Source organism: Dipodomys ordii, unplaced genomic scaffold (assembly GCF_000151885.1).
Source record: "Dipodomys ordii isolate 6190 unplaced genomic scaffold, Dord_2.0 Scaffold21, whole genome shotgun sequence".
NCBI classification, from domain to species: Eukaryota; Metazoa; Chordata; class Mammalia; order Rodentia; family Heteromyidae; genus Dipodomys; species Dipodomys ordii.
This window is the reverse complement of record NW_012267237.1, coordinates 167,119-181,163: the sequence shown is the minus strand read 5'-3', so window position 1 is coordinate 181,163 and position 14,045 is coordinate 167,119. Positions and strand designations below refer to the sequence as shown.

The window sequence follows — 14,045 nt, the reverse complement described above, 5'->3', positions numbered from 1 at the left end:
TTTTTTTTTCTTTGGTCAGTGGTGGGTCTTGAACTCTGGGCCTAGGCACTGTCCCTCCGTTCTTCAGGTCAAGGCGAGTGCTCTACCACTTGAGCCACAGCACCACTTCTGGCTTTTTCTGCTTATGTGGTGCTGAGGAATCGAACCCAGGGCCTCAAGCATGCAAGGCAAGCGCTCTACCACTGAGCCCCCTTCCCAGCCCCTCATTCTTTTTTGTAAAGCATTTGATCTTGCATTTCTGTCCCCGCTGTTTGACAATCTCACCTATCCCACAACTAACTCCTTTCTCATCCTAACCATTACGGTTTCTTTACTTTTTGTTGTTGTTTGGGGGGCTTGAACTCGGGTCTGGGCGCTGTCCCTGAGCTCTTTTGTCAAGGCAAACATGCTACATGAGCTACAGCTCCTCCTCCTTTCTCACTCTAAATGCCCAACCTTTAACCCTACAATCAGGCGGAGTGCCATCTGGCAACTCAGCCCCTTGCCGTGGGGTCCTGACCCTCTCCTGGGAAATCAAATCTGCCCAAAACTACCTTCCGGGAGCCAAGGGAAAACCTAGGGGACACAAGGAATAAGAACTCCATAATTAAAAGTGTTAGTGCTGGAAACTAAGGAGCACATACAGGTACCATGTGCTTGTAATACTCTTCTGTGAGCCAGACAGGCACACTGTCCTACCTGTGGGGTGGAACTGAATGAACTCCAAGTCCTGGCAAGGCAAGCCAGCCCTGGTAATCATGGCTGTGCCATCTCCAGTGCTAGTGTGGGCAGACGTGCAACTGAAGTAGGTCCTCCCGTAACCTCTGGAGACAACAGAACACAATGAGCACAGAGTAACCATCCTAGGACCTCCCAGCCCACAGAACCACAGAACACACAGCCTTAAAGGCACCGTCTTCCAGGCCACGTTTGCATGTACACCTACATCATAGACATACCACAGTCAACACCGGGATGCACTGTCTGTAATACTGCTACCCTAGGATGAGCAAAAGCGAGCAGAAACAGGATGCTTGTTTTTCAATGCTCTGTGATACTTGGTTTCCCTGATAATCAGGTATTACTTTTATAGTGAATTTCTTTCATGTTTATGGATTACTCCTCCACTTTTTACTGAATATAACTAAAAATTATACACATGCCAGGTACACAACATAATCCGATGAACTAATTACTATAATTAAGTTAATTAACACATCTATCACATCAGATAATTATTCCTTTTTTTTTTTTTGGTCGTGGGACTTGAACTCTGGGCCTGGGTACTGTCCCTGAGATCTTCAGCTCAAGGCAAGTGTTCTACTACTTAAGCCACAGCGCCACTTCCAGTTTTCTGGTGGTCTACTGGAGATAAGAGTCTCACTGACTTTCCTGTCCAGGCTGGCTTTGAATGGCGATCCTCAGATCTCAGCCTCCTGAGCAGCTAGGATTATAGGCGTGAGCCACTGGTGCCCGGCTCAGATATTCTTTTTTTTGTCATGTAGAGACTTAACCTATACCTTAGCAAATGTTTATAGCATTACTATTATAGTAAGTATATTGATTATTAGCTCTCAGAATTTATGACTCTTTAAGTTGTACTTGTATCCAACTTCTTCTTAATCATCTTTTTTTTTTTTTGGTTGGCCGTGGGGCTTGAACGCTGGGCTTGGGCGCTGTTCCTGGGCTCTTCAACTCAAGGTGAACATTCTACCACTTGAGCTACAACGCCACTCCGGTTTTCTAATGGTTTATTGGAGATAAGAGTCTCATGGACTTTCCTGCGCGGGCTGGCTTTGAACCTCAATCCTCAGACTCAACCTCCTGAGATTACAGGCTAGGATTACAGGTGTGAGCCACCAGTGCCTGGCTCCTAATCATCCTTTTACTAGCTGGTTTCTTAGTTTGAGTATTTTAGAGTCTACTCGCTAAGTGAAGTCATACAGTATTGGTCTTTCTATGCCTATTTCATTTAGGATAATGTCCTTCAGGTATATGCATGTTGTCACTATGTTGAAAATGAACTTTACAATTTGTGGGTGGCGACAGGAGGGAAAATCTGGGAGAGTGACACTGTCCAAAAATAAATGTACTCATTACATGACTTAGGTAGCTATAACTCGTATATAACCTTTATAATAACAATTTAAAAAATAAAAATTATGGCTAAATAATATTGCACAGCTTAAATGTGCTGCATTTTCCTTACCCATCAACACAGACATAGGTTTGTCCATAATGAAGTATCTCTGAGCTGGGTGCTAGTGGCTCACGCCTGTAATCCTAGCTACTAAGGAGGCTGAGATCTGAGGATCATGGTTCAAAGCCAGCCCAGGCAGGAAAGTCTATATAACTCTTATTGCCAACAAACCACTAGAAAACCACAAGTGGCACTGTGGCTCAAGTGGTAGAGCACTAGCCTTGAGCTGAAGAGCTGAGGAGCAGCACCCAGACCCAGAGTTCAAGCCCCACAACTGACAAAAAAAAAAAAAAAGACAAAGAAAAAAAAAAAGAAATATCTCTGACAGGCTCATGTACTGAATGTTTTTTTCCAAACTGATAGCACTATTTGGGGAGGTTCTGGAAATTTTAGGAGGTAGGGCCTAGTTGGAGGAAGGTCACTGGAAGCAAGTCTGTAGTGGCTGTATCTTGTCCAAGGCTCCTCTCTTTTATTCTATTTTCTGTCAACAGGAGATAAAGAGCTACCTCTACCCCTTGCTCTCACCCCAAGAACATGAGGCCAAGTAATCATAGACTGACCCTTCTGAAACCATAAGCTAAAGCAAATCTCTGTTCCCTTGATCACAGGGATGTGAAGTCTCACTAATAAAATTCCTTGTCGTGGTAATTATGAACAGTACTATAAATAATACTAATACATGGCAAGGAGCATGCTTTATACTACAATAAAAGTTAGCTTTTCCTACCCAGTAGCAATAACAGTGTTCTTTGCTCTTATACGATGTATGGACCCATCCTCTATACACAGTGCGATCACACCACGGCACTCCCCGTTTTCCATCAGGAGATCCAAGGCAAAATACTCCACAAAATAGCTGGTGTCATATCGCAGAGACTACAAGAAAGGGATCACCTATTTTAAGCTGCGCTTATGGTAATTGTTAAACCAATAAAGATTTAATATATGAATGACTAAACCACTTGAGAAGCTTACACAACTTTAGTTCAGTTCTGTTAATAAATGATGACAAATGAAATAATATTGGGGTCTGAAATGGAATCACAAGCTACAACTCACATTAGCATCAGTGTCAAATAACAATGCAAGAGCACAAAAAAGCAATCTACATTCAGCAATAAACATATATCATGCAATGTAACACACACCAACACACCCTGAGGAAAAAGGCAACAAAATCTGACTCACTCATATTTTGGTAATGTACCTCCCCCCAACCCCTCGCCCCAGTGGTAGGGCTTGAACTCGGCCGTCCCTCAGCTCTTCAGCTCAAGGCAAGCACTCTACTACTTGAGCCACCTTGCCACTTCAAGTTTTCTGGTGGTTAATTAGTGATAGTCTCACGGACATTCCTGCCCAGGCTGGCTTTGAACTGTGATCCTCAGATCTCAGCCTCGTGAGATGACAGGCATGAGCCACTGGTGCCCAGCTGGCAATGTACCTCTTAACCTTAGCACTGGCTTAAGAGGTACTCCAGGATCTTGGTGGCGGTGTGTAGCACTGGATGCCCTTGAATGTGGCATCAGAGGGAGGACAAGGGCCCATGGAATCATGACTCAGACCAGGGGTGCTATCCACATGTGGCCATTTCATCCAGCTCCCTAGTCACCCAGAACATCAGCAGTGACCACAGTGTCTGGTGGCTGGCCAACTAGACAGTGCAGATCAGCATATTTCTATACCCACAGAGATCCAGCACCACCTGGGCTAGTTCTGAGAGACCCCACAGAAAATTCAAGTGGCTCTCAGGAGCCCGGGCCAGCCCCCAGGGACAGCTGTAGGACAGGCAGACTCTATTGCACACCTATAAATGCACATAAGTCATAGAAAAGCCACCGATGTTCCAACATTTGCTAATTCTTCACCTGCTTTTGCCCACTTGAAGAAAATTCAGAGTTCAGGATCACAGGTATCTGCCACTTTGAAGCGGATCTTGTTTATCCAGTGATTATTATCCCTCAAGTCTTAGTCCAGTTGTGGTTTTTATGTTTGTTTTGTGTTTTTTGGTTGGTCATAGGGCTTGAACTTGGGGCTATCCTTGAGCTTTAGTGCTCTACCACTTTGAGTTACAGCTTCACTTCCGATTTTTGGTGGTTAACTGAAGGTAAATGTCTCACACACCTTCCTGCCTGGGCTGGCTTCAAACCTCAATGCTCAGATCTCAACTTCCTAGAAGCCAAGATTACAGGCATGAGCCATCAGTGCCTGGCTTTAAATCCAGTTTTAAAGTTGTAATAAAATCAATCAATTCAGTAACTCAAAGATGGTAAAAGAGCCTTTAAATTTTTGCTCTACTCTTGTTTTTGTGCTGCTCCAGGGGCTTGAACTCAGGGTATGGGCACTGTCCCTGAAGCTTCGTGCTCAAGGCTCATATTCTACCATTTTGAGCCACAGTGCCATTTCCAGCTTTTTGGTGGTTAACTGGAGATAACAGTCTCACGGACTTTCTCGCTCCATCTGACTTGAACCTTGATCCTCATATCTCAGCCTGCTGAGTAGCTAGGATTATAGGAATGGCCCACTGATGCCTGGCAAAATGACTTCCTTTATTCTTTTTTTTTTTTTGTCGGTCGTGGGGCTTGAACTCTGGGCCTGGGCGCTGTCCCTCAGCTCTTCAGCTCAAGGCGAGCGCTCTACCACTTGAGCTACAGCGCCACTTCCGGTTTTCTGGTGGTTTATTGGAGATAGGAGTCTCATGGTCTCTCCTGCCCGGGCTGGCTTTGAACCGCAATCCTCAGATCTCAGCCTCCTGAGTAGCCAGGATTACAGGCATGAGCCACCAGCTCCCGGCTTTTGCTTTATTCTTATATATGGTGTGTGACAGGCTATAAATTCAAGCTGGTATACAGTAACTGCCAATTCAACTTTGTAAGATAGAAATAACATATAGCCGAAACGACAACCATCATAGTATCTGTTAAATATTTTCTTATTAAAACTAGTATACGTGTCTTGCAAAGCTATTTGATTGCTTTGTAAGCAACTCACAGCTGACTCCTTCCTATTCAGGACCATTCTTGCTCAACTGACATGTTCTACCTCCTGCAAACCCCCCAGGAAGCCTCACCCTTCCATATAAGGTGTGCAAGAGTGAGTGGCCTGTGCGATCAGCCACACAGCAGCACCGGTGGGCCTGTCCACCTTTCCCAAACTTGAGGCTTTGTCCACCAAATGCACGCTGATAAATCTTCCCCTCTTCGGTTCTGCTAAATGGCATCCCATAATTTTCAAGCTGTACAACACACAAAAACAGAAAGTATTATTACCATAAGTGAAAGTATTTGTGGCAAAATCTCAATCTGCAAAGCCCATGCTAATACATTCTATGAAAAACATCCACCATTTAGTTTACAGGCTAAATGAACTGAACAGCTGTAGGAAAAGAATGTGGTTTGGCTCACTGCCATTCTTTTGGCTGACCACACCGCCTCAATCCTTTACCAGGGATCAGGATCCCGTGCATTCTAGGCAACTGCTCTACCACTGAGCCACATCCTCAACCCTCCAAATTTTCCCAGTACTTCTTGTGTTATTAGAAGCAGACTATGCACAAAAGGGCCCAACAGCTTCCTGTTACCTCAACCACAGAGGCAGGGGCCTGCTCTGTCATGTAGTGGATGGCGTCCTGGTCCCCCAGCCAATCGGAGCCCTTCACAGTGTCGTAGAAATGCCATCTCCAGTTGTCTTCTTCCATGTTTCCCAGAGCAGCATTGATCCCTCCCTGGAAACACCATGCACTGCTTACACAACTGAAGAGGGATCCCTTATCATCCCTTTTGACGCCTCTGCTCCCTGGGACCTGATCAGAGACAACTCCTTATGTGCAGTAACTTTCCTTGAAGGCTATGGAGCAGTAGGATAGCACAGCACTTGAGTCATGACTCTTTTCCAGAGTAGCTGGATGATGGAGTCTCTGTGATAGAGGTGACACTAATTTCTAAGGCAAACGGAGGACTGGGGAAAGAATGCACATAACTTCCCCATTACTTACCTAGCTAGGCACGTAACAGTACTCAACACATCAATTGGGCAACTTTATGGCAAAATGTTCTTGATGGCACTTGTGGGCATGTATTAAAAACAAGAAACACTTCGCATCCTAGCACAGGGTCAAATCCCCCAATCCTCACCTCCTTCAGTTGTATGAAGATATGATTCCATTGTTACCCTCATAGTCAAAGAATATAGCAGATACAGAGACAAATTTAATTCTCATCCTCTTCTTCCGTAACGTAAATTCCAACTTCTTTAATCTTTGCGATTTAATCTTTGTTTAAAAAAGCACCTGGATATGATTTGAGTATGACTTCCTAGGTTTTGTGTTAAGAGGCAGGGTTCCTAACATCAAAGGATGTTAGGTCTTTGGGGCATACCTTGTCAAGACTTTATTTCTACTAGGACTCTGGTTAGCTCTTGGGAAAATGTTGCTGTAAAAGACCACAAATGGCTCCATCTGGTGCCTGGCTCCTTTTCTGGCTATGTGACCTTTTCTTCTCCCACGCTCTCACCATGATGCCATCCGCCATGTGTGACACATCCTACGGAGCCCTCAACAGAGGTCATATGCTTAGGCTGCCCAGTCTCGACACCCAGACTAGGAGTTAAATAAACCTTTAATATGGTACTCCACCTTGGGCATTTCTTACATCTATCTTCTAACTTCCTTGTCTCTTCACCAACTGTTGTTAAATTATAACTTTGAGTCGGGTAGACCCAAGCTGAATTTCTTCCTTTCTTAGTTGCTGTTCCTTAGTATTCCCTCTTACACTATCTTCTTATTGGGTCATTAGCATAAAGCTAAAAACCTGTGACAATAGAATTGCCCAGTTCTTTTCTTTCCCTTCTCCCATCCCTTCTGTGTTCAGAAGCCATCTTGACCTTTATGAGAAAAAACACCCCACATAGTAGGAAAAGCAGTAAAACATAATGTTGTACATATAAAAGCTTGGTGATACCTATAGTGACCCCAGACTCAAAGAATATACAAAATCATTATACTTTTTCTCACATTACTTTTTGCTTCTAAATGGACAGTGTTGAAGACCAGGGATTGGTCTGTTTGAATTTTATCCTAATACCAATACTATCATCAGAACTCATTGCCACCCATTCTGTACCAGGTACTACAGGGCAGATCCAAAGCGTCTCCCAAAGGTCCATGGTACTACTGAGTCATGGTATAAAGCACTGTAGAAGTCAGGACATTGGAAAAATGGCCCTGAGGGGATTCTGGTACCTTAGTCCCTGCTCCTTTGCTTCCTGGTTACCATGAAGTAATTGGTCTCCTTGGTCGAATGTTACTGTCACGATGTACCGCACTACCTCAGGTCCAAAGCCACATGGTTAAACTACTGTAGACTAAAAGGATTAAGACCTCTGAAACCTTGAATCAAAACAATTCTTTCGGGCTGAGAAGGTGGCTCAGTGGTAGAGCGCTTGCCTTGCATGCCTGAGGCCCTAGGTTCAATTCCTCAGCATCACATAAGCAAAAAGAAAAAAGCCGAAAGTATCGCTGTGGCTCAAGTGGTAGACGCACTAGCCTTGAGCTGAAGAGCTGAGGGACAGTGCCCAGGCCCAGAGTTCAGGCCCCACGACCGGACCCAAAACAAAACAAAAACAATTCTTTCTTCCTGTTAAGTCTATTATCTCACTTAGTTTTGTTTTTTTAAATAAACAACACTAAACAAAAAGGCCTACCCTGTGCAAGTAAGTAGTCTGGAGGAAACCAAATCATAATGGGAGTATGAAGCAGAGAATGAAGTGGGACAGTAGAACAGTAGATTCGTTTGAGAGTGACAAGGAGGCTGCAGCACCTCCAAGGCTCCTAAGAAGAGATTCCAAGCAGTGACCCCAAAGTTAGAATGGGTGAGCTTCACTGTAGGGCCCCTCAGCAGGAGAAACATTGACTGAGGGCTCTTTCTTACCTGAGCTGCGACAGTGTGTGACCGGGTAGGAAAAAGCTTTGTAAGGCAGGCAGTATTAAACCCTGCCTCTGAAAGGCCAAAAGCAGCTCGCAAGCCTGCCCCTCCAGCACCGACCACCACTGCGTCAAACTCGTGATCTACTACCGGGTACTGAGTGGAGATCTGGAAAAGGAAATTCCACTGTTAGCTGCACATCTGACCTCGGTAAATGGTAAGACAACAGTTAACTCATGATTAACTACCGGGTACTGAGTAGAGATCTGGAAAGGGAAATTCCACTGTTAGCTGCACATCTGATCTCGGTAAATGATATGACAATAGGTGATCAACTACCGGGTACTGAGTAGAGATCTGGAAAAGGAAATTCCACTGCTAGCTACACATCTGACCTTGGTAAAAGAGCAGCTGCTATGCAGCGGGAATGTACTTAACACACTGATTTGATGTCAAATATGGCAGGGAGACAACCAGACTGTATGAACCAGAGAGGTTCTGTCACATAATCAGGAAACCTACCATTAGCTGAGATTCTGTATACTCAATTTTTGAGAATGCTTAAACCCACTAAGACCCCAATCTGTTTACTCTGCTACCAAAGCAGGGAAGTGTAGAAGCAAAACAATGCATAACTGCTCTAAATAGGGGTGTCTTTCCAAGTATCATTTTCACCCCTTTTCTCTTCCTATGTCACTACCCACATCCATATGTTTACATAAGCCTAACCTTATAATAGATAGCACTTCTCTACCTGTGATCCACAAGTTCCTCATAACAATAGCATGATGTTGCTTTCATTTAGATAAACATTCCAGTACACCTGATTATAGACAACTACCTCATTTCATGTCTATGTTTGAGAGTCTGATTTATAACTGAGAAGCCAAGCATTGTTCAGAAACTACTTGGGTTCGATAAGAACTCAAGAACTAGTATAAAATTTGGTGTTGCTGGGCACCAGTGGCTCATGCCTGTCATCCTAGCTACTCAGGAGGCTGAGATCTGAGGATCATGGTTCAAAGCCAGCCTGGGGCAAGAAAGGCCAAGAGACTTTTAACTTCAATAAAGCACTCATAAAACCAGAAGTGGCGCTGTGGCTCAAGTGGTAGAGTGCTAGCCTTGAGCTGAAGAGCTGAGGGACAGCACCCAGGCCCTATGACCGACAAAAGAAAAAAAAAAGTTTTGTTTTTTAAAGTAGAAAACAGAACAGGCACACTAAATTCAGAACCCACACTCCAATGGCTACATAAATCTTATTTTGACTAGGAATTCTACCTCCATCACAACAAATACAGTTCATTTGTTTCTCACTGTTACTTCATTTGATTTAAACTTGAATCTAGTCTATAGATTCACAGCTAACAGCAAAAAACTATCTGTGTGCCTGTACCAGGGCCTGATTGAGAACTCAGGTTCTAGCACTCACTCGGTACACTTGCTCATGACTGGCACTGTACCACTTGAGCCACATATCCAGTCTGGCATTTTGCTGGTTAGCTGGACATGAGAGTCTTCAGGACATTCCTGCCTGGGCTGGCTGTGAACCTTCATCCTCCAGGTCCTACTGCTATTTTGACTTGTAATACTGGAGGTTGAACTCAGAGCCTCAATACTCTACCACTTGAACCATGGCTCTCATCTTTATGCTCTTTAGTTTGTTTTCAGAGTTTTATGCTAACTGGGCCAAGCTGTTCTCAAACTGTGATTCTGTCTCTACACCCTGAGTAGCCTGTATTACAGGCATGTATCATTACACCTTCCCTCACAACTGAGTACTTTACACTATAAATAATTTGAGCCTGCCATCAATGCCACAGAACCTCATTATAATAAACTGGCACAGACTATTACCCTTCTAAAGTCATGAGAGGTATTTAAAATGGAACAAAGAGTGATGAACTTACTCCATCCGAAACTTTAGCAGATGCCCTCCTACTCCCACCAACGGTGAAGTGAAAGCCTCGGACCCGCGTTTGGAAAGCTCTTGGCCACTGTTGAGACAAAGATGGTATTAGGGTCTTGAAAAAGTTAAAATGGAGAGTTAAGGGTTTTCTTTCTAAACTGCTCATCTTTTTGTACCTAGTTGTTCTCATTCTTCTAGAAACTTTACCTTGGACCCTCTACTTCACCCTGAAGGGCAGACTCAAGGGGACAAGGATTCAAGCCCAGGCTTTCTTCTCTACCCCACCCTGGTGATCCAGGAAAAGCTCTTATCAATGTTATCTCTCCATACTCTTAATCTACAGTATACAGAAGAGAACAGGAAAAATGTCCATATTGTGTGTGCTATGTAGTAGTTTTGCAAACAATGAAACATTTTTTTTACTGACTCAATCCTAGCTCTTTCCAAGCTAGAGTTTTAAAATCCTTGAGGTCTTGCAGTCACTGTTAAAATGCCTCTAAGCTATCGCTTTGGCTCCCATGGGAGACTTTAGATCTTGGAAGAGCCCAAAATTAACCCAATTTCTGCCTTTAAATAAAACTCATTTTAAGTCATTTATTAAGTCTAAATTTTTTTAAGAGAAACTATCATTTTTTTGTAACAGGGAAACATGGAAAAGAATGTGAAAATCTACATTTAGTTTAGATGTCGTACATCTGACTAAATTAGGAAGAAAAAGTAAACACAGCAGAAAACATTTTGCTTAATAATAATGATATTCTCTTTTGAGAATTTCCCAGGCAGGTAAGTCTGTGAAACTCTCATCTCCACTTAACCACCACAACAAGAAAAAAAGCCAAAAGTGGAGATGGGGCTCTAATGGCAGAGCCCTAGTCTTGAGCAAAAAAGTTCCAGAAGTGCCCTGGTCCTGAGTTCAAGCCCGAGGACAGGTTCAAAAGTAAAATAAAAAAAAAAAAAGGAGGGCTGGGAAGGTGGCTCAGTGGTAGAGCGCTTGTCTTGCATGCTCGAGGCCCTGGTTCGATTCCTCAGCACCACATAAGCAAAAAAGAAAAAAGCTGGAAGTGGCACTGTGGCTCAAGTGGTAGAGCGCTAGCCTTGAGCTGAAGAGCTGAGGGACAGCGCCCAGGCCCAGAGTTCAGGCCCCATTACTGGACCCGAAAAAAAAAAAAAAAAAAAGGAACCTCTTGGAATTACAAAAACACAAAGACCAAAAAAAAAAAAAAAATGCAAAACTGGGAGGCATAGGAAGGGAAGTAGTTTAAGTAGACTTATCTTCCTCTACAACATAAAGTTGATGTCCATGTCTAAAACTGGAGGAAAAAAACCCTAACTAGAAATATTGAAGCAAACACCAGTGGGGTGTGAAATAATTTTAAATTGTTTCCAAGAGCTGGGAAGGTGGCTTAGCAGTAGAATGCTTGCCTAGCATGCATGAAGCCCCAGGTTCAATTCCTCAGTAGCACATACACAGAAAATGCCAGAAGTGGTGCTGTGGCTCAAGTAGTACTCTCCTTGAGCAAAAGAAGCTTAGGGCCTGAGTTCAAGCCCTAAGGATTGGAGAGGGAGAGAGACCACCACTAGGTGTATGAACTTTTCTTTATCCACTGACTTTTTAAAGATACTATACAGAGGGTTACAGTCACATGAGCAAGGTAATGAGTACACTTCCCATTGAGCATTGTTATCCCCTCCATTGTTTTCCCACTGACTTTTTACTACTATGTTCAATTTTAATCCTAGCCAGGCACTGCTGGCTCACACCTGTAATCCTACTCAGGAGGCTGAGATCTGAGGATTGCAGTTCAAAGCCAGCTGGGGCAGGATAGTCCATGAGACTCTTATCTCAAATTCACCACTAGAAAACCAGAAGTGGTACTGTGGCTCAAGTGGTAGAGTGTTGGCCTTGAGCTGAAGAACTGAGGGACAGCGCCAGGCCCAGAGTTCAAGCCCTAAAACCCCCAAAAACTTTCTTAATCCTTTGCAGGCACCAGTGGTTTACACCTGTAGTCCTAGCTACTCTGAAGGGCTGAGATCTGAGGATCACAGTTCAAAGCCAGGCTGGGCAAGCAAGTCCAGGAGAATCTTATTTCCAATTTACACCCAAAAAGCCAAAAGTGCAGCTCTGGCTCAAGGGGTAGAATGGTAGCTTTGAGCAAAAATAACCTCATGCATATTGCCCAGATCCTGAATTAAAGCCCCACACCCAGCACAAAGTAAATTTTAATGCTTATTTTTTTTTAATAGAAATGCTTAAATATAATTCACTTGGACACTGAGCACCGACTGTGTGCTAGGGTGCTTGGCTTAGAGGAATACTGTCAAATTCAGAGGTCACCTAACATAACTCTCATTAACTCCGCAGGGAAACCAACTTGTTCTAAAATTAGTATTTTGTATGTTCTTCCTAGAGTATTTAAAACTTTTTGAGTGTTAACAAACTGAGGCCCCTGGCTTTATTTTGCAAATGGATTAAGCTCTTTTACAACAATTTTTCTAATATTGTCAGTGCACTGGGACCATGAGGAAAAAAAATGATAAGTTGATAACTTAAAATCAGCTGAATAGAATAATGTGAGGATGTCTCAACATTGACCAAAATGAGACAAAATTTTCTGTACACAGTTGGGTGCCGGTGGCATATGCCTGTAATACTGGCTACTCAGGAGGCTGAGATCTGAGGATCACGGTTCAAAGCCAGCCCAGGCAGAAAAGTCCCTGAGACTCTTATCTCCAATTACCCACCAGAAAACCAGAAGTAGCGCTGTGGCTCAAGTGGTAGAGTGCAGCTTTGAGCTGAACAGCTGAGGGACAGTGCCCAGGCCCAGACTTCAAGTCCCATGACCAACAACAACAAAAAATTCTGTACACCACTGAAATCATCTTCAATCTCTTTCTCTTTTTTCTATTTTGTTGTTTCTCTGGAAACCTCAATTCTTCAGAAAAAAGAACCAATCAAATAGCAATGCACTGCCTGGGGGCAGTATTTCTGTAAGAAGAACTCTTTTCATACAGATTTTTTTAAATGCAAAAGTTAAAAAAGCCAAGGCATTAGTTTGTGAGACATGACTTGTGGTTTAATTTTGCTATTTCTAGCTTTTCTTTTCTTTTTTGCTGGTCTGGGTGCTGTCCCTGGGCTTCTTTGTGTTCTCAAGGCTAGTTAGTGCTCCACCACTTCTGGCTTTTTTGAGTAGTTTAAGGAAGTCTCACAGACTTTATTGCCCAGGCTGGCTTCCAACTGCAATCCTCAGATCTCAGCCTCCTGAGTAGTTAGGATTACAGGGGTGAGCCACTAGGCCCTTGTCATCTTGTTTTCAGGGACCTAAACATGGGTTTCCAAACTAATGCCTGGAAAAAAATCATTTCCAAAAACTTATCACTTAAAGCTAGATACTCAGAGTTAGGATACTTCTGCTCTAGTCTGGATAAGACGTAGGGTTTGTGGAAGTCTGTAGAAGGACCACAGGCTATCGGCCTGGGGTGAGGACACAGCAATGATCTCTCTTCAATGTAGGCTGCCAGTCTGTCATTTCCCTGAAAGATCCGTTGACCAGAACTCGACTCTTGACTGCTGAGAGCCCCACCTGTGGGTTCTGGGTGAGAACCAAACCACAGCACCCATGGCGGCTTCAACGACACCGCAGCTAATTCTCACCTTCCCTCTTTAGTATCCTATTTCAGAGGGAGGGAACCGCAGTAACTAACCAGTAGGCACAGTTTTTAGTTTTACTGGTAGCGGGGGACACAGGCCGAGCGCAGGGGCCTGTCCCGAAATGGGCTGATTTCTGAGAACTACAGCAGCCGGCGCCAAACCGAGGACCGCACCGCGCGGCCTCGGGGGGGAAGGGGGAAAGGAGGCCAGCCCCCGGAGGGGGACAGGACCGCGCCCCCGGAGCGGAGGGGTGGGAGGACCGCGCCCCCGGAGCGGAGGGGTGGGAGGACCGCGTCCCCGGAGCGGCGGGGAGGGGAGGACCGCGCCCCCGGAGCGGAGGGGTGGGAGGACCGCGCCCCCGGAGCAACGGCGGGGTGGGAGGACCGCGCCCCC

At 44.4% G+C, this 14,045-nt stretch overlaps 1 protein-coding gene across 1 annotated transcript in view; it reads right to left on the bottom strand.

Annotated features, from left to right (window-relative positions):
- Sdha (succinate dehydrogenase complex, subunit A, flavoprotein (Fp)) overlaps positions 1 to 14,045 on the bottom strand; it is a 35,927-nt gene that overhangs the window by 20,864 nt on the left and 1,018 nt on the right. Inside the window, exons 2-7 of the mRNA XM_013013867.1 lie at positions 10,005 to 10,091; positions 8,104 to 8,265; positions 5,757 to 5,900; positions 5,247 to 5,411; positions 2,907 to 3,055; positions 679 to 803 (exon numbers count right to left, since the gene is read on the bottom strand). Coding sequence (XP_012869321.1) covers positions 679 to 803; positions 2,907 to 3,055; positions 5,247 to 5,411; positions 5,757 to 5,900; positions 8,104 to 8,265; positions 10,005 to 10,091 — 832 coding nt within the window. The remainder of the gene's footprint in view (positions 1 to 678; positions 804 to 2,906; positions 3,056 to 5,246; positions 5,412 to 5,756; positions 5,901 to 8,103; positions 8,266 to 10,004; positions 10,092 to 14,045) is intronic.